Source organism: Salvia splendens, chromosome 1 (genome assembly GCF_004379255.2).
Source record: "Salvia splendens isolate huo1 chromosome 1, SspV2, whole genome shotgun sequence".
Classification (NCBI taxonomy): domain Eukaryota; kingdom Viridiplantae; phylum Streptophyta; class Magnoliopsida; order Lamiales; family Lamiaceae; genus Salvia; species Salvia splendens.
The window spans coordinates 5,883,395-5,905,924 of record NC_056032.1 but is presented as its reverse complement, the minus strand read 5'-3'; the positions used below and the strand labels follow the sequence as shown (position 1 = coordinate 5,905,924).

The following is a 22,530-nucleotide window of genomic DNA, read 5'->3' as shown; positions in this document are numbered from 1 at the left end:
AAAAGGAAAGTGAGTTATCTTCGGTGAGACGGAAGGAGTAATAGTATTAAACTATTAATTACATGTATTAATAAATTAATTATAATGATTAAGCTTTAATTAAGGTAAGTAAAGTAAGTGTTAATAAGTGTGATTAAATATTTTCGTAGGAGTAAGTAACTTTATTCTCCAACAAAGCGAATTTTGGTTTCCACAACATATTATAGGTCATATAAATTGGCTAGAAACAACAAATGTCAATATGTCCAAATATGTCGGAGTGGTTAAGGAGACAGACTCGAAATCTGTTGGGCTTTGCCTGCGCAGGTTAGAATCCTGCTGTTGACGGTTATTTCTTTTAGTAAATCCTCTTTTGCATTTCCTTGGTCTCTGTTTGATTTTGAGTTTTTATTTTATTTTTCGACAGTTAGCAGTTGCATTGGGTGGGCAGAGAAGGAAAGCCAAAAACATAAATTTCCATTTTTCTACTAAATAATATAGAATATCAAACGATTCACTTATTTTTTCATCTCGTGCTATCTTATGATCCTTACCAAATAAGACTACATATTCCTCTCTTACAATGAAATAAATATTTACCGTTATGTCCAACATCTACACATTCACATGATCAACCAACACAATTCTTCACCTCCTACAAAACGTCGATACTCTCACAAGCACCGTCTCCTTCCATCTCAACACCATCTCATTCTCTCTCAAACCCTCAATCCTCACACTATACCAACTCTCTCTCTCCCCCACCATCACCCGAGCTTCGCCTAAGCTCTCCCCGCTCGCCCTCCGCCCCTCCAAACCACACTCGAACTCGAGACCTCTGGCCTTCTCCTTCCACTCGTCAAACCACGCAAACGGGCACATAAAAGGCGCCAAAAACAGACACTCCATCGCCGCTCTCCCCTCTCCCAAATAAGGCAATTTACATTCCAACGCCTCCAATAGAGCCTCATAGTGCTCAACAAGTTTCCCATAATAACACTCAAAACTAACTTGATTTCCCAATTTTACCCCTGCCTCCCCATCTCCAACGGTCAGAATTCCATCAAATTTCGCCAACAACTCCTCCGCCGCCTTCAAGAACTCCACCACGCCGCTCCTCCGCCCCATATGCGGCAGCGCCGCCATGCAATTGAACACTAGCCAATCTCTAACGCCGCCGTCCTTCCTTCCCTTCATCTCATCCTTGAAATCTTGAATGCATTTTTCCTCAATCTGCAGCTCTATGCCAAAATGCCTCGCATGATTAATCAACAGTTTCTTAGTCTCCTCGAACTCCCAGCATGAAGGCGAAGACATCCCGTCTTTGCCTTCATGCTTTATGGCCGTGAGCCTCACCGGCTTCCGGCAACGGCTCAGGGCCTCGATCAATGCAGGCCACTGGATCCCTTCCCCGATGTCAAAATCGACGACGTGTAGCGTCTCCGCATCAACGGGTATGGATTCGAGAATAGCCGCGTTGGCTGCGTTGTGAGCGAACCTCCCGCTGATAAGGGTTTGGTACAACACATTGAACGCCGTTGCAAAGTTTTTGATTGACTCTTGTCTTAAATATTCGTCGTATTTGGATTCGAACATGTTGTACGCCACCCGTTCGACTAAAGTCCCCTCAGGGTTGCTCTTCTCATTTATGGACTCAATTATCACTTGAGCTAGTGATCCATTGTTTCCATCATGCATGGCTTCACCAAAAGCTTTGATGAGATGAGTTAGCCTCAATTCGTTTTCTAGTTTTGTATCCTCCATTGGCATGTTTAGAGGCACCTCTGGGGCCGACAGGATCTGTGTGTTCTGGCTCGACTCTAACGAAGGTGCAGGACTCCATCCGTCAGCAGACAGAGAAGTCCCGTCTTCACTGTGACTCGAATGAATCCAGTCACATATGTCATCAATGTCGCTTCTCGAGATCTTCACAAGACTTTCGCCATGACCAAAAAGGTCGTTGGGAAACGTATCTAGGAAGAATGAGTCAGAAGAAACCATAGGGGAATCTTGAGACGAGGCGAATGGTGGAGAGAAGAACACTCCATCTATGATCATATCTTGATCATCATGAGAGGTGGGGAAGGTGGGAAAAAATAGCTCTGATTGCATCATTTTGTGGGGGGGGGGGGGGTGATTTGCAAAGAAGAGGGGAGTTTTGAACTTGGGAGATGGGTGCAATTTATACACAAAAAAATGCTGGGGATGTTGAAAGAAAATAAATTTAAAATGCTAGAGAAAGACTACACCATTGTCCATATACCAATTATTCTTTTTTATGTTGAATGTTCCCTGAAAATTCATCTTTCCTTCACTTGTATTTACTGAAGAAAAATTCTTGATCCAGCTAGTATATCATCAAAAGATTATTAAATAAATATAGGTGGGTATTAGCAGTCCAAATGTCTTCTTCATATTGAATGAGAATCATGGAATTTATATCATACTCTTATTTCTTCTTTGTGAAAGATTATTTAAGAAGACAAACACATCAATTTAACTTTCAACTGTTTGTTTTTCATGTAGGTCCCTTGGAATGTGACACCATGAATAGGTACAATTTTGTGAGCAACCTTTGCAAGTTTCTGTGCCTTTACAAATTTTATTGTATTTTAGGAAGTGGAATCTTTGGTGTAAAAGTTTTCAAGTCCGTGGTTGGATATAGTTGCGGATACTCCATATATATTCAATTTTGAATTATTTCACATTACTTGAATCTTATGAGAAGATGTATGAATTGTGGATGATCTTATGGCATTAAAAGCAAATATTTAATGTCTCCTCCTTTTTTTTATCCATTTAACTTATTAAATATAACTCTGTAAATTTTGTGCTAAAAGAAATGATTTAAAGAACATGGGATAGAGGGAGTATAATTGTATGATAAAATTTTGTTAAATCAAAACATTTCCGAAATTTATGTACATACGAGGAGAGACAAAGGAAGTAATATAAGGGGGGAAAGTACTCCATTAGAGTCCAAACATTGATGCAACAAATGAAGGAAATCATAGTTTTGTTCCATCTCATCCACATCTGCAATTTATTTGTCTTAGCTATTAAATTCAAAAGAAGCGACAGTGTATGCTCTTTAATTATCTTTTTAATTGATTGTTAATATTGTCTCTTCCTCATTGATTCCTTTCTTAAACGCCAGCACACAGCATCTCTTCAAATTCAGGTAAAATTATTCAGCAATTAAGTATATAATTACTGCAATAACAGTCTTCCGATCTTTCTTAGCCACTACAGAAAAGTTCAATATGCTAAAAATTGACCGATTTACGAAACTCAATATCCTAATATATTAGACATAATTATGTACGTGGATGAGATTAATTTGGATCTTAACCTAAAGTCAATTTCTTGATTAATTTGCTAACGAAAAATTATGCTTTTGAACACCTTCTACGTCAATCTTGTCCTAGATGCATGTGGTTTCAGTATAATTTATGGCGTGTTCCATTTCGTTGCAAATTTATCATAAGAAAAGGAGAGATAAAAAGATGGAAATAATTTCTCATACTATTCTTTTTTATCATGCGTTCTCTAGAATAGAAAATATAGGACAATATCACAAGAAAGTGAGAGGTAAAAAGATGGAACAAATTTTATCTATACCACACGATGATACTTTATTAATTCGGAGTGACAAAGAGGCGAATGATGTTGTCCGAATTTTTTTCGATGTAGCATAGTGAAAATTATGAACCTTACAATACGCGTGAAAAAGAGAGAAATATATATATTCCCTCCTTCCCACAAGAGTATAAACTTTTGATGGAGCATAGATTTTAATGCACAATTTGATGAAGTAAGATAGATTTAGAAAGAAAAAGTAATTAAAGTATTGTTAGTGGAGAATGAGTCATACCTCATTAGAGATAAAAGAGTTTCTAAAATTAGAAATTACATGCTCTTGTGAGACGGACTAAAAATAAAATAGTGTATACTCTTGTGGGAAAGATTTTCTCATCACTTATTTATCCTTAACCAAAGGTTGAAGAATTGCTTAAATAATTGAGTCAACTCTTGATCTTTGAGATACATTCAAATACAATACGGAGTAAGTATAACTTTTCGATGGGATCTGTCGGTGGATACCCTCTTCTTGAACAAATAAAAAGTGAAGATCTGGATAGCTTGGTCAATTTCTAGCAAATCTTGCAACTTAAAATAGTAGTAGATTATATCATAACGTTGTCAATTTTTTCAATTATCTCATTGCCAAAAAAATCCAGCATTCAAATTTTGATGAATGGTATTTAACAATTTTTTTACCTTGTAAGTCTATTTTTAGGTACTGTGGTAGAAAAATTATCCAAATACAGTATATCTCAAAAAATGAAGATACATAGGATCCTAGGTTTTTTGGCTATGAGATAATTGGGGATAATTGACTATTTTAAAGTTACATAATTGATCAAAAATAGACGAAATTTGATGATTTTCCGGGAACTTTGGAAAAAGTAAATTACTGCTACATACCAACGGTTAGCTAGTATAGGGAGAGTCAATTTTAATATACTCTCTCCCGTCCCTAAAGAGTATGTACTATTTTCTTTTTCTTCAGTCCCAAAGAGTATGAACATTTCAATTTTGGAAACTTTTTTTCTCTCTAATGAGGTGATACTCATTCTACATTAACAATACTGAAAAAACTTTCTCTATCTATCTCTTACTTTACCAATAATGCATTAAAATCTGTGTCGAATCCAAAGTTCATACTCTTTGGAGACGGAGGGAGTACTCTATTTTGCTTTCTTTTCTCATACAGTATTTATAGAGTCAAGATTTCCTGGCACAAATTTTCAGCCCAGCCCATATCTAATCTTGCGTCACAAAAAAGCCCATATTTTGGGGGTTGACTTAAAAGTCCTACTAAGAATTTTTATTTAAATAATTCAATTTGAAATTTCTAACGTAATTAACTTTTAAACAGATCACTAATATTCTATTTAGTTAAATCCCTATCAGTTAATCATTTCCTAGCTTTACGCTAATATTTTACTAATTATTTGAAACATCGCGTTGAAATAGCAATGATTGATATTTTGATGCATTCGAAGACTTCATAATCTCTCTCTAGCTATATAGGATTAGGAGTAGTATTTTTTCTCGAGTTAGAATAGATTGTGGTTGTAATTGAGTAGGTCAAACGGGACCACTTATAGAAATTAAACTAGTTCAGAAAACTTGTTCAACACAAAAACTGATATTCAACACGTATCTATCTCTTTTTTTTTTGTCACGAACTTAAATGTCATTTGACTTATTATTCAATAGGAGTAACATTTTCTCAAACAAAAAAATTGCACGGGTGAAATCTATCACACTAACAAGAACGTAGAAACTTGGATACACGCACCAGATAATTACAGCATGAGCGGATTTAGCTCATAAAATTCAACATTTTCACTCAATTAATGAATTTCACACATGACACATCAACTTGTACATTCACATGATGCTTGTGAAAGGATGGTGGGTTACATCGGGCAAGTGGGGTGCACCACAATTGTGAGCAATTTATGACGGCTCTAAACTCATACTTCTTTCGTCCTATAATAATTGTCACTCTTATTGTGGGCACGAGTTTAAGAAATGTAAAGAAAAGTTAGTTGGGAAAATTGGAATGTGAGACCCACTTTTTTTATGTTGTTTTATAATAAAATGTGAGTGAAGTGAGTTAGTGGAATGTGAGACATGCTTACCATTTATGGTTGTCAAATTTTGATCACGGTGAAAATCAGAGATGAAACATGAAGAACAAGAGAGGAAAAGAAGAAGATGTTGCTGCCATTGATGGAGAATATTTACAGAGATGTAAAGAACCTAAACTTTACTATGGACTACATTTTGTCAAGTTATTTTACAATGAACCATGGAATGCCTATATATAGCTGATCAACTAACTGACTAACCGCCTTCCTAACTAATTCATAATGGCTAGTCCACGTCATACTTCGAGCTGCATGCCTCTCTAATAATGGTAAAAATAAAATGTGATAATTATTATGGGACGGACGGAAATGGAAAAGAGTGACAATTATTGTGGGACGGAAGGAGTATGATAAGTAGAGTTTCGAGTTTATTTGTTGAGAATGCTAATTTAGTTTATTTGAGTTAGTTGTAATCCATCTCGATAAAGCCATGTGTAGGACAACATTTATGGGTGAGCCTCTAATAAGGGAGTAAGAAGGGAGCTTTCAATCGTGTTTAGTTTTTTCTCTTGTATAATTGGGATTGGTCGAATCCACCACGTCTTGTATAATCAACTAGAGGATTCTTATGGCCGGATGTGCGGAGCTGAGTTTGAACCCAGAGAGCGTTGCCTACTTTTCTTATATTCCAAAATAAAATACTATTCATATATACTTATCGTAATACAAAATACCACGTTGCAATTAATTAAAATATCTTTTTCTCTAGAACCCCAAACTATTCAAACTTGAGGCACTAAATTGCACCTCACAAGTATTTTCTCGTTAGAAATTTGTGCACTAACGACTGTGACACAAACAAGTTCCCACTACTTATGTCCAAATTTCTCATCTTAAAATCACGACACCACCTTCATCCATCCCACTTCCCCTCCCCCCCCCCCCCCCCCCCCCAAATGGCTAGTTCCAGCCTCTTCTCAATTCAAACAATCACCCTCCTCCTCTCCACATTTTTCTTCACACCAGAATCCATCAATTTCACCTTCCATGGATTCAAACAAGATGACCTTTACATCGAGAAAGCAACCGTGATAAACCCTTCAAACGGCAGCCCGGCAATGCTAACCGACAGCGCTCCCAAAGCCATCGGCCACGCATTCTTTCCCCATCCAATCCCCATGTTCAACTCCAGCCTCAGTCGCTTCAACTCATTCAGCACACAATTCGTCTTCCAAATCAACCCCTCACCCTCCAACGAAGGCGGCTACGGCCTCGCCTTCACCCTCTCCGCCTCCCGGGGCTTCCCTGGCGCCCTCCCCGGCCACCTCATGGGAGTCTTCAACGACTCCAACGGGAACAACTCCTCCACAAACTACATCTTCATGGTCGAATTCGACACCGTGAAAGGCTTCGACGAGGGCATCGATTCCGACGGAAATCACGTCGGAATCAACCTTAACGGAATGAATTCCACTTATTACAAAGTAACCGAGATTTATTTGCAGAAGGGCAGGCCTATTAGAGCGTGGATCGACTATGAAGCGATCAGCAAACGAATTAATGTCACCATTGCTCGTGACAATGAATCGAAACCAGAGCCATTGATGTCTGAATTTCATGATCTGTCAGATGTCTTGTCGGAGAATATGTATGCTGGATTCTCCGCTGCAACGGGTGAAGACAAATGGAGCTCTCATTACATCCTAGGATGGAGCTTCCGCCTCAACGGCGCCGCCGATCACCTCGATTCGTCTCTGCTCCCCACCGTCGCTGCAAATTCCGGCAACAATAATGAACTGAGAAAAGCGCTCCTTGCTGCAATTTCTGCTGTGTTAATCATCTCAGTAGCGTCGTTGATCGGCATAGTAATGTACCGGAGATCGAGCCGATTTGAGGATTTGGAGAAATGGGAGCTGGATTGCCCCCATAGATTCCGGTACCGGGAGCTCCACGCGGCGACGAAAGGGTTTAGAGAGAGTGAGATGATCGGAAGGGGAGGGTTTGGAGCAGTTTACAGAGGGGTATTGGCGAGCAGCGGCGTAGAGGTTGCGGTGAAGAGGATCACATCCAATAATCCGTTGCAAGGGATGAGGGAATTTGCGGCGGAGATTGAGAGTTTGGGGAAGTTGAGGCACAAGAACTTAGTCCATCTACAAGGTTGGTGCAAGCGCAAAAATGATCTACTTTTGGTATACGACTATCTCCCGAATGGAAGCCTCGATTCTCTGCTCTACAATCCTGACCCCGGTTTCCCGGTCGTGTTGAGCTGGGAGCAGAGGTTCAGCATCGTCAAAGGCGTCGCGTCCGGCCTGCTATACCTACATGAGGACTGGGACCAGGTATGTTACTAATTCATGTCATCATCTATCTAATACTCCATAAGCATGTGAAATACCATGTATATGTACATATCCTGATTCATGAACATGTCATGTTGTTAGTTTCCTTGATTTGATTGAATACATGCATATCCACTTGCCCAATCCCGATACACTTCAATAATGCACCCTCCCCTCCATTCCCAAAATATATTCTTATTTACTTATTTTGGTCTCTTCATCAAATTTTCTCCGCTTCTAATTAATTTTGAAAACATTTGCACTACTAATGATGTGTCTTACTATTCACTCACATTGCTTCAATTGTTTTTTTCTTTTTTTCTTTTATATAGTACTGTAGTATTTTTTTTTTTACCAATTTAGTATCAAAACTCATATTATCTCCAAAGCCTCTACTTTTATGAGAGGAATGGAGTATTGTTTGTCTGACAAAAGAATGGTTATAACTTATAAACCTACAGTTCCAAAATTCTAAACTTCCAACTCTTTATTTCTCTACAATAGAGAAAATATATACTAGTAGTATTAACGACATAGTAGGAACTTGTAACCTTTTGCATTGATTAATTAAAGCTCAATATCCTAATCTAATTATCCATGTATCTTTCAAGGTTGTCATACACCGCGACGTGAAGTCGAGCAACGTGTTGCTCGACGCCGACATGAGCCCCCGGCTCGGCGACTTCGGGCTCGCGAGGCTATACGACCACGGGAAGAATTCACACACGACGCACGTGGTGGGCACGATAGGCTACATCGCCCCCGAGCTGACCCACACGGGGAAGGCCTCGACGAGCACCGACGTCTTCGCATACGGGATCCTCCTCCTCGAGATCGCCTGCGGCCGGGCCGCGGTGGCCTACGAGGCCCACCGCAACGCGATCTTGGTGGACTGGGTGGTGGAGTGCATGCAGACGGGGAACGTGTTCGACGCCGTCGACGCGAGGATGGAGTATGTGTCGGAGGAGATGGAGATGGTGCTGGGATTAGGGCTCCTGTGCTCGCACCCGAGGAAGGAGATGAGGCCGACGATGAGGCAGGTGGTGAGGTATTTGAATGGGGATGAGGTTATGCCGTTGCTTGAGAGCTTGAGTTTGGAAGGTTCTAGAAGAGTTGATGAGATTACGGCGAGGCTGCTGCAGTTGGGATTGGTGGAAAGGGTTTTGAGGTATAGTTCGGATTCGGTGAATTTGGGGGTTTCTGTTGGGGTTATGTCTTCTACTACTTCTTTTGATGAAGGGAGATGATATTTACTTTTTATTTTTATTTTTAATTTTTTTATAGATTCTTTAATATAGGAGGAATTGACAGGGTGTAAGTATATACAATAGAAAATTAAATACTAGAATGTTATTCTTGTCATAGTATGTATACTTCAATCTGAGTTGATGATTATCATCACTCAAATGATTCAAGATCATGAGTTCTAAAAATTAATGATTGCGATTAAGTTTTCCATAAATGAATCTAACTGATTATAATGAAGTTTTCCGTAATATATACTCTTTTCTTCCACTAATAAAATTTTCATTTTGCCATTTTATTATTTTCGCCCATCGAAATCTTATTTTACTAATTTTACTGTAATCGGTAAATAGGTCACACGTTTCATTTATCCATTTCAATTATATAAAAAATTATATAAGTAATAGTATAAAAGTTTAAAGAAACTTATATTTTAATAATTTTTTTAACTCATATTATTTCATACTCGTATTTCTTTACAATTTTCTTGCTAAATAGAAAAAATATTTATTATACATAGGAATATATTGTTCAATAACTCGTCGTAAGATGCGATTATATTGTTTTGGTCGACATCAATACCCACTACTCGCGCGTAAAGCTTAGTTTGGATTTTTCAATATTGAATAACCTTTTTAATGATTATTCTTCCCTTTCTCGAAGGCAAAAATCAATAGGGTTTGACATACAATGAATAGGGACTATAATTAAATGTATATCTGGACTTTTGTAAAGTAATTTCGAAAGGGATACTTGCATGTAAATTCCTAAACTTTCATAAAACTCAATTTTTTAATATTAATTTCGAAATCTGCATATAAATTATTGAACTATTGATTTGGTTTAATTTTTAAACTAATCAAGATTTTGCCCGTAAGATGGTTTAGTATAAATCATAATTCAATAAATAAAATTATTTAATTTACTAATGTTGTTTGCCTGCCTAAAACGTGACGTCATTTTAATTGACATGTGATAGTGGCATGTAAGTCATCAAACTATGTTAGCATTGAAACATTGATTGGTTGTAAAATCAAAACAAATCAACAATTTAAAATTGATATGTACAACCATAATTTGGCAAAAATTTAGAAACTTGCAGGTAAATTATCCATTTTCAAATTTAAAATTGATATGTACAGCCAGAATTTGGCAAAAATTTAGAAACTTGCAGGTAAATTTTATCCATTTTCAAATTTAAAATTGATATGTATAGCCAGAATTTGGCAAAAATATAGAAACTTGGAGGTAAATTATCCATTTTCAAAATGCATGTTAGGAATCATTATAATATTTCATAATTAAAAGTACAAATATGCAATTAAAATAATCTAAGTATGTTTTATCTATCCAAGTTCAAAGCATAATATATGGATCAGAATTTTGATTTCAAATTATCTTTATTGTATATAATTAATTAAGTGATCCATAGTTTAATTATATATCTATAAAATCATGTGTGCACGTCAAGATTATTTATTTAGTTTTTCAAATTTAGCAAAATATCGAGAATTTAACTAGTGGAGTTTTTGGGTTGACTAGAACGCGTGGGCGAAATTTCGACTTTTCGACGCTTCAAATTATAAACACATATATAATTCATAATCACATAAAAAAGAAATTTAAGTTACATACATCAATTTACGCCACTAAATATTGTTATCATGTGGTCCATAACGTGACCGACCCAATCTTCTATTCGTTTGGAGAAAAAAATTGCAGACTTATTATTAGTTTTGTATCCTGCGATGAGAACTAATAAATTGTACTCCATGTGAAGCAAGACACATAAGTACTTCATTATATATAATAGTAATATTTTTTTAGCAAGTCAACGTTAATTTGACTAAGCTTGATCATAACAGAAGTAATAAAAAGTCATAAATCAATTTGGATGCATATACTACTATTACTATATATGCCAATGAAGTAAGATTGCAAAAGCTCAATTGGGTGGCTAGTTTACTTGATTTAGATTAATCCTTAGAGTGAGTTATTAATTAAGTTATTATATTCACAATTTTGTGTGAGTATTAATCCAGTTTATAGCATCATGTTCCAATTGAGCCAAAAATATGGACCATATAGTCATTTAATTAAATATAATAAGAACATAGTATAACAAAGTTTAAGAATGGAATTGAGTCAATTATTACTACATATTGTGAAGTTAACGTATGTACTAACATGGAAAATACAAAATCCAACATCATGGAAAATGTGTACATGCTTTTTGTGAGCTTCATTTATAGCACTATTCATGTTAAGTCCACATTAGCATTTTTTATTTTATATTGCTTTGATCCTATTAGTTTCAGTAGTGATTAATAATTAATGTATTAAGTTTATCAATTTCATATAATAAAAGTTCAATTTTCTCTTTAATTTATTCATTTATGTGATGATAGTAAAAATAAACCAATCGAGCTACAACGTACTTTTATGTAATTTGTAAAATTAGTAATGCCAATATTGAATTTTATGGTATAAATTTTTATCTTAAATAAAGATGTACTACATATTTACACTCATATATGCACTTTGATAATTTTAAGTTGTATATGAATGTTGTACAGGAGTAGTACTTATTTTCACATTACATTCACTTTGTAGTTTGTACATGTAAATACTCCTTTTTTTTATCATAATCAATATAATATATACATACCGTAAAAAAACTATTTTTTAAGGACACAAAAATTGAGACGCAATCACTTGCGTTGGAAAGTTTTAAAAATACTAGTATCTCCGTTCACGAAAAATAGTTCTATTTTGCCATTTTGGGATGTCTACAAAAAATAGTCTTATTTCTAAAAATATAAAGTTTCTTTCTCGTACTTTTTCCACTTTTTCTCCTCTCCCTCATACTTTACCCACTTTTTATCCATATCTCTCTTACTTTACCTGTCTTTTCTCCCCCTTCTCACTTCACCAATTTCTCATTAAAACTCGTGACACCCACATATGGGACTAGTTTCTGTGGATGGAGGGAGTAACAACAAATTAGGACACAATAGAAAGCATCCATAAATTAAGGATAAATTAGCTTAATTTTTTATTTTTTAGAACGCTTTCATTTACGTCTCTTGATTTTAGTTGAGATACCAACAATAAAGACGCTTTTTGAAGCGTTGGTGATTTAAGAAACACAAATTAGCATTCTTAATTATATTAAAAAATATCCTTAACAAATTTTTTTAATATATAATGATCAGATAAGAAACGAACAAATGTGCATTTTGGTACACATAAAAATCATTCATGCACCATTTTTGAAACGTTGATTTTATGGGTGGGACAAAAGTTTAACTCGAAATAAAATGTAGTATTACAAAATGAGCAGTAGTATAATTTAATCTTCTTATGTTTTACTCCCCCGTTTCATAGTAGTAGAGACATTTCTTTTCGGCACGAAGATTAAGAAAATGATGTATGTAATATATTAAATAAAAAGATAATAAAGTAAGAGAGAATAGATTAAAAGAGGGGGAAAAGTAGGTGCATGGATGTACTAAAAGGGGAAATGACTCAACTACTATGTAACGTACTAAAATGACAAAATGACTCCACTACTACGGAAAGAAGGGAGTACATCCACTACTACGGAAAGAAGGAAGTACAAAATAGTAAAATTTAATTTTCTTACAATTGACTAGCTAATGGGGTGCATGGATGTAGAATGAATGATTGGATAGTGCATAGAAACTTCTTCAATGGGAAGTTGGGATCTCTTCTTGACCTAGAACTTTAGCCCTCAAAATTCCCGAATAAAGAAACAATCAAATAGCACTTGAAAATAAGTTTCAAAGATACACGAAATTAAAATGGTTTTCGTTTTTTAATGAAGTTATGGAAAATGTCTAGGGTTGACTTACTCAACCAAAATTAGACGATTTAGTCTTTTTCGTTTGTTTTTTTCATTAAATAACGAATTTGTGAGTAATCAGACTACGCACCCAAGGAAATATTGGCGTCTGCTGGTTTTTTCTAATTTATTGAACTATTAATTTGTTCAATTTTAGATTAACATATTTTAATTTTGCAATCAATTCTAATTTTGCAATTAATAAAACTTAAGGCTAATATAATTTGGTACGTACTTATGAGATAACAACGACACATTTTAGATAGCAACCTTACCTCGAGTCTGCCCTGCCCTGCCCTGCCCTTGGAGATGCCCTAAGAGCATCTCCAGTGGGCGGATGTCCCACTCGGACATCCACTAGGACATCCCGAAAACACTTCCCGCCACGTCATTAGGACTTCTCATCTCACTGCCACGTCACTAGGAATTCCCCTTCACAATCCGTTCTTCCCATCGCCCTTCCCATCCCCTTCAAAAATTAAAAAAAATTTAAAAATCGGACGTCCGACCCACGCCACAATGGCGGACGTCCGCCCATCGCGCCGACGTCCTCACGGGACGTCCGTATCCGACCTCCCCTGCCATAATGGCGGACGTCCCGGTCGCCCGTCGCGCACGTCCGACCGGACGTCCGCCATTGGAGATGCTCTAATACTTGCGCTACTACCCGCGTTGACCTTCCAACCCTGACTTTTCCACATTTGGTTTACAATTACATCCACTCATTACTCAACTCACCCACTTCTTAGGAAGAACAACCTTTCACTTATATATACACAAATACTATTCCTATTAAGTTATTTCATCATTTTTATATTCATTCTCCTCGAAATGTCCACTCTCAATTCTCTAATTCTAATCCTCATCTTCTCCACCATCTTCTTCTTATCTCACTCCTCAGACCTCAACTTCACCTTCCATGGATTCAACGACACCAATCTCACTCTCCAAGGAGCCACCGTCACGAAACCAAACGGCGCATTACGTCTCACCAACACCTCAAAATCCGTCATAGGCCACGCCTTCTATCCATCTCCTATCCGCATCGCTAACTCCTCCTTCACCACTCATTTCGTCTTCCAAATCAATCCCGCCGCCGGCGCCGGCCGCGGCGGCTACGGCCTCGCCTTCACTCTCTCGCCGGCGCCGGCCTTCCCCGGCGCGGCGGCAGAGCACTTCATGGGCGTTTTCAGCGAATCAAACGACGGAAACGCCTCAAACCATGTTTTAATGGTCGAATTCGACACCGTCAACGGCTACAACGAGAAGACGGATTCCGAAGGGAATCACGTCTCAATCAACGTTAACGGGATGGATTCCAAAGTTTCTAAAGCCGCCGCCTACCTCCCAGAAGGTTCTAGAGGGAAGGAGGAGGAGGTTTACTTGGAGAATCACGGTCCTGTTCAAGCATGGATTGACTACCATGGGATTGGAATCAGCAAACGTTTTGATGTAACAGTTGCTCCTTTGGGAGTTAGCAAACCGATTCGGCCTTTGATGCCCTGGGATTTGGATGACAATTCGGATGTTTTGTTGGAAAACATGTATATTGGATTCTCTGCTGCAACGGGGGAGAAATCGAGCTCTCATTACATCTTAGGATGGAGTTTTTGTCTCAATGGGATTGCTACTCAGCTCAATCTATCTCTGCTTCCGGGAGTTGAGGTTGAGAAAGCATCATCTTCGAGTGGTGGTAGAGTCAGGATTATACTTATTGCTACGTTTAGTGTGGCGTTGTTCGTGTTGGTAGTGTTCTTGATTGCCATGGTGTTCTACCGGAGAGTGATGAGGTTCGAGGTTTTGGAGGATTGGGAGGTCGATGCACCTCATAGGTTCCGGTATAGGGAGCTTTACGTCGCGACTAAAGGGTTTCGAGGGAGTGAGAAGATCGGAGAAGGGGGGTTTGGTGCTGTTTATAGAGGTGTTTTGCCAACTACGGGAGGTGAGGTTGCGGTGAAGAAGATCATGGCGAATAACTCGTTGCAAGGCATGAGAGAATTCGCAGCAGAAATCGAGAGTTTGGGGAAGTTAAGGCATAAGAACTTAGTCAATCTTCAAGGTTGGTGCAAGCACAAGAATGAGCTTGTTATAGTCTATGACTATGTCCCGAATGGAAGCCTTGATTCTCTCCTTTACAATAGTAGCTCTGTTTTGAGCTGGGAGCAGAGGTTCAACATCATCAAAGGCGTCGCGTCCGGGCTGCTCTACCTGCACGAGGAGTGGGAGCAGGTCGTGATCCATCGTGATGTGAAGTCGAGCAACGTGTTGATAGACCGCGACATGAATCCAAGATTAGGCGACTTTGGGCTCGCGAGGCTGTATGATCACGGGAAGAACTCACACAGGACGACGAACGTTGTGGGCACCATAGGCTACATTGCTCCTGAGCTGACCAGGACGGGGCAGGCCTCGACGAGCACGGATGTGTTTGCTTATGGGATTCTGCTCCTTGAGGTCGCGTGTGGGCGGGCTGCGGTCGTGTGTGAGGCTCACCGGAACGTGATCTTGGTGGATTGGGTGGTGGAGTGTATGCAGATGGGGAACATGTTTGAGGCAGTTGATGGTAAGCTTAATTCAGCTTATGTGGTTGAGGAGATGGAGTTGGTGTTGGGGTTAGGGCTTCTGTGCTCACACCCGAAGGCGGAGTCGCGGCCGACAATGAGGCAGGTGGTGAAGTACTTGAATGGAGATGAGATTCTGCCATTGTTTGACAGATTGAGCTCAGCTGGTTCAAGAAGAGCTGATGAAGTTACAGCAAGATTGTTGGAATTGGGGTTGAGTGATAGGATTGGTTTTACTGGTACAACATCTTATTACTCCTATTATTCAAGTTCCATAGGGGCTATGTCTACCACTTCTTTTGGCTCTGGTAGATGAAGACACAATTTCTAATATAGGTTGTCATATCTGATCATATTGGTGTATTTTTTCCAAAGTGTAATTTATATTCTTGACCATTATAGACTGATGCATTGATTTGATTCGCTACTTTGTACTTCTTGCTTACTTCAGTGAGAAAGAAATTAATAACGCCAGAATTTTAAGTCAACCACTCAACCCCAGAAAATATGTGCCACTTTGAGTTTTACTGGGTTAATTTTTTAAAAACAAAAACAAAAAACAAAATCAAATACATACACAAGATCTCAAAGACTTGAGGATATCAAGTTTGCTTTTACCCAAATATGAGGAATTTTTAAGATAAATTACCAAGAAAATACATGGGAAATACAGCTCCAATCTTCTGACTATAAGAAATCATTATCAATATCAATCTCTACAATCTCACAGAATGTGAATGAATAATTCTATACGGATTATATAAAGTCATATTAGCAAAACTAGAAAATGAAATCTAGTCGCTCTTGGAAAATGTTGCAGTATGATTTCAAGCCACATGCAGAGAGAGAAAGAGAGAGAGAACTAATCAAAGTCAAGACAAGAACATGTATGGATGCACAACACATTTCCTTGAGAGAGAGAGAGAGCTAATCAAAGTCAAGACAAGAACATGTATGGATGCACAACACATTTCCTTGAAAGTTTTTAAGGAAAACTTAAAATTACAAACTTATAATCCACTCGACAGGAAACCAAAATACGAACTCTTAAAATGAACTTTCACCTTTTCATAAAAATAGTAGTAACTGGAATAACAGGTCACTGCAATGTTGTGTACATAATGCATATCAGACTCAAATATTTGTCATAACCAGCCGATGAATGAAATAATTTCAACGTTTTAGTCCCTTCATCCACCATAGACAAGACTCGATTAAACATGACTCAATCTTATGAGGACACTGAAAATATGGCCTTGCCAACACAGACAAAAAGAGAGCACATTTGCATGAGAAACAGTAGCAGTGGAGGAAAATGCTTAGCTACTATCTGAAAATGCTCGCCTTATCATCTCCTGGGCCCATATAGCTGTTGATTTCAGTTGTTCGTCATCTGTCTCGAGGCACTCAGATATCAGATTGGAGCAAAACTTGGTATCTTTGAACAGCATTTTTATGTTCGAACCAAGTGCATCTGCTAGATCACCCTGAACTGCCACTGCTGCCTTAGTCACATTTGTATCCCTGAGCAGCATAGTCACAGAAAAACACATCATAAGAATATATAGAATGGGAGAATAAGCAGACAATTAACAAACTGTATGTAAACTGGTCAAAATACCTCTGTTCATCTTGTGCAACCAATTCAATGAACTGCAGGAGATGAGGGGCATGAGGGAGCATGAGTTCAGCTTTGGCATTTTTGAATCCTTGAAGAATTCCAGAATAAGCCTCGAAAATACTGCGCCTAAGCTGGTTGCCATAGTCTATCATCTCCTCATCGTTATAGTCCATCTGTGCACATACTTCTGATGCACTTTGCATCATGGGCAAAGCAAAATTGATATACTTCTCAAAGTGTTCACCAATTGCAAGAGCAATGTCACCAAAGCAGGAGAATATGGGAGGTTTAACCGAACGGTTGAGTTCAGCGCTAGACAAATCCTTGAGGAGGTGTGTCATGATCCCATCACAATATGGTAAGATCTTGTCATCCAAAGCACGACAAATGTCACCAACCACCCCAACTGAAATAGCACACACCTGATGCTCCTCAAAATTTTGTAAACCCATCTCTAGGTACTTGTAGAATTCTTTCATATACACTTCAAAACGTGGTCCAGTGGCATAGGCAAGAGCACCAATAGCCAACATTGCTTCTTCATGCACAGTAGTACTACGACAAGCAAAAACACTTAGGAAAAGTACCATGATCTGGTCAGCTGCCTGCATAATTATAGGCTTAGTTTCCTCAGCACTGCTTAGTGTTTGAATAATAACCTGAAGAACGCCACAAAGAGAGGCTTGTAAATCTCCTTGCTGTTCTCTGTCATCAGATGAGACAATCTGAAGACGTAAAGTTTGTTCCAACTTCGTCATGATAGCAGGGAGAAGTTTGACGATTATCTCAGATGTCTCTGAAAGGTTTGAACACCGAACAACCTCATTCAAGGTTTCATAAGCAGAAGATCTGAGTTTAGAGTCACTGCCGTCTGTTCGCTCAGCAGTGGCAATTAAACTGCTCAAGATATCTGGAAGGAAAGGTGTGAGCATTGAAGAGCTTGGCCCTGCATCCTCGTATCCCTGAGCAAGGAAATAGATAGCTCCACAAACCTTTTCTGAGACATGAGGAGCATCTTTTAAACTAGCCAATAAGACTGCCAAAATCTTCTGGAGGTTTGCTGGATTAATGACAGAGAAACCAGTAGCTGGTGAATGTAGCAATTCAAAGATACGACCAAGGGTCCATGCCGTGGTATCTTTTACATGGCTATTCTCATCATTCATTGAATTGAGAAGAAAATCCAAACCAGCATTAACCATTGGAGATAGCTTCTCAATACTTGGCCCTTCAAGGATTGAGCCAAATGCATATGTAGCTGCCTCACGGGACCGCCAATCAGGCTTGGATATGTTGGCCTCTACGAAAGGCATCACCAGAGTAACAACGGCATCCCCAACAGTCTTAGCAACAAGACCAAGACATGTGCCACCAGCCATAGCTAGATTCCAAGTTCCATCTTCCTGATCTTGGTCCTCATCCTGCTTAAGTAGGGTTTCAAGCAGCAGAGGAACTAAAGTCTGAAGAGCCTTTTCAATAAAGCGTGAGTGCTCCACACTTGAATCCCCAATTTCAGGGACCTCATAGTCTTGAAGCTCCATTTCTTCATCACAAATAGAGCTCCAAAACTCTACTGCTTGAAGGGCAATGGCCTCCTCATCTCCTTTGACTGCATTAGATGTAAGCTCAAAGATCCTTTGCATGTAAGGTTCAAGCACCTCATAGTATGTAGACGCAATGGAAACAAGACACTCAAAAGCAGCCTGTCTGATCTCTGCCTCTTTAGCCAAGGCAGCATCACATATAACCTTCATTATATAGTTCCTCTCCATTTCATTGTTAAAATTTGTGCGAGCAAATTCAAGGGCATTATACAAAGCTTTAGTGGCAGCCAGTCGAACTTCAGAGTTCGGCTCAGTTGTATTCATTCCTTGAACAACGGCTGTCAGAATAGCATTCACTTCATCTTGCACAAGATTTTCATCAGAAATAACCTCACATACATAACCAAGTGTTTCGAGAGTAGCTTGTCTCAAGGATGGGGATCCATCTTGTCTAGTCATGTAGGCAAGTAGTGAACCAACAAGTTCGGGCCACTCCTTTCGGGGTATTTCAATTGAAGCAACCTCAGCAACAACCTGCGCAGCAGTATGACTGGCCTCACGAAAAGAGGACCCGAGGGTGCTCAAGAGAGAGTTCTTTATCTGGGATCTAAAAGAAATATCAATTTGAACCCATAGTTGCACAGGCTGTTCCTTTGTTGAAGAATCTTTAGCACCCAAGTCGTTCTTAAGGACAATACCAGCAAGTCTACGAGACTCGATAGGCTTTCCCTCATTAGAGAGCTCAACGGACAATGACAAAAGATATTGTGGCAAGTTTTCCTCCCGAAACTTACAGAGTATAGCCTCTGCATCCTTCCGCACTTTGGCATCTGCTGATTGTGCAGCCAAGAGATACTGGGTAATATCAAATGACATTTTTCCTATGAAAGAAAAGAAATATTCTGGGTAAACATTCAATAATTTTATGAATAAATGTGGGAATCAAAATCCTACAGTGTAGAAGACATAAGAATGAACATTTTAAATAAACAGATCATAACAAACAAAGTTAAAGATCATTAAGATGATATAGAGTAAAAAAGGGCCATCACTACACAATAAGCATATAATATTTCCAGACTCAACAGACCGCCTCAGCAACTCTATTTACCCAAAATCAAATTAATCAACGATTTTAACTATTTAACTACTAACATCATACACCAAAAATCACCAAACAACGACGTCTCATTCAATAATCAGAAAATACACTGTAGCTTTCTGAATCTTTGCTAACAATTCATATGCTCAACCACAGCTTAAAACCTTTCACCATAACTCCAAACACATCAACCAACAGATCCTAAGCCTAGATTCCGCTGGAAACCCTTTAAAGCATAAAATCACAATTTAAATCGAAAAAAATAACAAAATGACAGAGAAACAAACTACGAAGATACATTCGTCAGATCCTACAGCCTATTACCTAAGCGAAAAATCAACTCAACGGGAAAAATATAAATTAAAATAAAAAGGAAACAAAGGAGAAGATAAATTACCTTAATTATAACTAGGAGTTGCAGTGGCAGCAGCTAGGTTTTTCCCTTCTGAACTGAAATCCGCGGAGTTTAACTCTATACTTCTTCCCTTATGCTTCCACAGTTCTATTGATACAGATTACAGAGAGTGAAACACCAAATGTATGTAATTGAGTGTGAGAGAGAAAGAGGAAGCTGAATTCGAATGGAATATATAAGCGGGAGCAAGGGTTAGGGGATTAGGAGTTGAATATAAGTGAGTTAACGGGCAGCAACTCGGAGCTGCCCGTGCTGCCCGCACGGCTCACATCCAAAAACCCTAAAATCTTTTTTTTTCTTTCTACTTTTCTTTATCGATTTAAAATATCCCATTAGTTGTTTTTTTTGGGGGGGGGGGGGGGGACTTTAATAAAGCTAATTGGTGTCAGGAAATGGCTTGCAGAGTCGCACATTGGCACATAGTTATTGTGTTAATATATGTAACAATTTTTTTTTTAATATGTGTCTCCAAATTTATTGTATATATGTAACAAAATTTACTGGTTGGGCCAATCTTATATTATTAATAGAATAAAGGCTGGCGTATTTATTTGTTTGCTAGGCCATTGGGCCCATTGAATTATATATTTTAATTATGAGATCATCTTTTTATTAGATAGAGTTGAGAAGAGATTATTATAATTTTCTAAGTATAATTAAATTATGAATTTGATTTAAATTCGAGTCAGTTTCACGAATTTTGGAAATATAATATTAAATTATAAAATGATTGTCTCATTCATGTATATAACGACATATTTGGTGAGCATCATCAAAATACTTTGTTTTGTATTATGATTGGACAATAGAAAAAATTAAATTTCGTGATTTAATATTCTATTTCCAAATTTGTATTAAACTTCATAATTTAATTAACTATTATCCATATTTTCTATGTGTATTTTATCGAGTCTATTGACTATCATCCTTGTTTTCTAGTACTATGTGTATTTTCTCCAGTCTAATATCCCACGTTACGAACTCACTGTGGCCTAGCTCGTAAATATCATTAGAATGCAAAGTTACAGTTCAAAAAATAGATAGTAAAATATTACGAAACAAATGATCCCTTATGCCAATTTACATTGTACATACGAATTTATATACAACGTACTTCTTTTATACAAAAACTGTTCTCATAGCTAAACTAAACAAACAGAAGAGTAGCAACACAAAGGCAATCTGATATGATCACCACCGTTTATGCTTCAAATTAGCGCCAATTATAGTGTCACAAACCGGTCTTTTCATTTTGCAAGATTTTGGGTGCATTTTCCACGGCAAGAAACTAGCTAACCCACACCCCTTCGTCGAGTGACTCGATCTCCCAATGCTAACGGCTCGAGAAAACGACGAATCCGAGTACGGAGACCCCGAAAACGGAAGTTTCTTGTCCATAACGGATTCCTCGGCTAGGGCTTGCGCGTCCGGCAAAAATCTCTCTATGATAAAATTCGGCGAACACCAATCGTCTCCTTCCGCCAACAGCAACGACCAGCTTCTGTCCTCTGTCGCTTTGCAGTACCCTTCCACGTCATCCACCGACTCTGCTAACGAAAATATGTCGATAGCATCGTTGTCTTCTTCACCATCACCACCGCCGCCACTCCCATTGAGATCGAGATCGAGATCATCAACCCTAACCGAGGGCCGCCACCGGACGGGCGGTGGTTTCGGGGGCGGCGGCACGTCATCGCCGCTCGAGTTCCCCCAGTCCCTGGGCTCGCCCGGGACCCGTTCCCACGAGAAGGGCACAATGTTGGCCGGGTCAAGCCTCGAACCGGAGACGTGCCTGGTCAGTAGAGGCGGCACGTTCACGTTCAGCTTCCCGTGCAGGATCTGATTCTTGGCTTCCTTCATGAATGCACCAGAAACCAATTTGTGCACCAAATACGTTAAAAAGATGCTGTAAAAGCCATAAATACTTGGGCAGTTGGAGCTGCGGGTGTCTCGTGTGCATCTAAGAGCATCTCCAGTGGGCGGACATCCCACTAGGACATCCCAAAAACACCTCCTGCCACGTCACTAGGACTTCCCATCCCACTGCCACGTCACTAGGACATCCCCTCCTATGTCCGCCCTTCCCACTAGGACATCCCCTCCTATATTCGACGAGCCGTATATATAGAGTTTTAAAATAAAAAAAAAATTAAAAAACGGGACGTCCGACTGGACGCCACAATGGCGGACGTCCGC

The 22,530-nt window shown here is 38.6% G+C and overlaps 5 protein-coding genes and 1 non-coding gene across 6 annotated transcripts; 3 read left to right on the top strand and 3 right to left on the bottom strand.

Annotated features, from left to right (window-relative positions):
• The first annotated feature begins 235 nt into the window (after positions 1-235).
• TRNAS-CGA lies at positions 236-327 on the top strand. The gene has a single exon. It is a non-coding gene; the product is annotated as a tRNA-Ser (tRNA).
• A 300-nt stretch (positions 328-627) lies between these two features.
• LOC121740741 (protein NODULATION SIGNALING PATHWAY 2-like) lies at positions 628-2,094 on the bottom strand. Its single transcript, XM_042136848.1, has one exon. The coding sequence runs from the start codon at positions 2,092-2,094 to the stop codon at positions 628-630; it is 1,467 nt and encodes a 488-aa protein (XP_041992782.1).
• Positions 2,095-6,598: 4,504 nt separating this feature from the next.
• Positions 6,599-9,414, top strand: LOC121810044 (probable L-type lectin-domain containing receptor kinase VI.1). The gene is made up of 2 exons (XM_042210940.1): positions 6,599-7,981; positions 8,593-9,414. The coding sequence occupies exons 1-2, from the start codon at positions 6,599-6,601 to the stop codon at positions 9,226-9,228; spliced, it is 2,019 nt and encodes a 672-aa protein (XP_042066874.1). The 3' UTR covers positions 9,229-9,414.
• Positions 9,415-13,856: 4,442 nt separating this feature from the next.
• On the top strand, positions 13,857-16,072 carry LOC121794733 (lectin-domain containing receptor kinase VI.4-like). The gene has a single exon (XM_042193041.1). It carries the CDS (start codon positions 13,923-13,925, stop codon positions 15,966-15,968), a length of 2,046 nt encoding a protein of 681 aa, XP_042048975.1. The 5' UTR covers positions 13,857-13,922; the 3' UTR covers positions 15,969-16,072.
• Positions 16,073-16,699: 627 nt separating this feature from the next.
• On the bottom strand, positions 16,700-20,508 carry LOC121810036 (importin subunit beta-1-like). The gene is made up of 3 exons (XM_042210929.1): positions 20,317-20,508; positions 17,274-19,698; positions 16,700-17,176 (listed from the first exon to the last, which is right to left on the bottom strand). The coding sequence occupies exons 2-3, from the start codon at positions 19,691-19,693 to the stop codon at positions 16,972-16,974; spliced, it is 2,625 nt and encodes an 874-aa protein (XP_042066863.1). The 5' UTR covers positions 19,694-19,698; positions 20,317-20,508; the 3' UTR covers positions 16,700-16,971.
• A 1,017-nt stretch (positions 20,509-21,525) lies between these two features.
• Positions 21,526-22,194, bottom strand: LOC121803738. The gene has a single exon (XM_042206343.1). The coding sequence runs from the start codon at positions 22,192-22,194 to the stop codon at positions 21,526-21,528; it is 669 nt and encodes a 222-aa protein (XP_042062277.1).
• Positions 22,195-22,530: the final 336 nt, after the last annotated feature.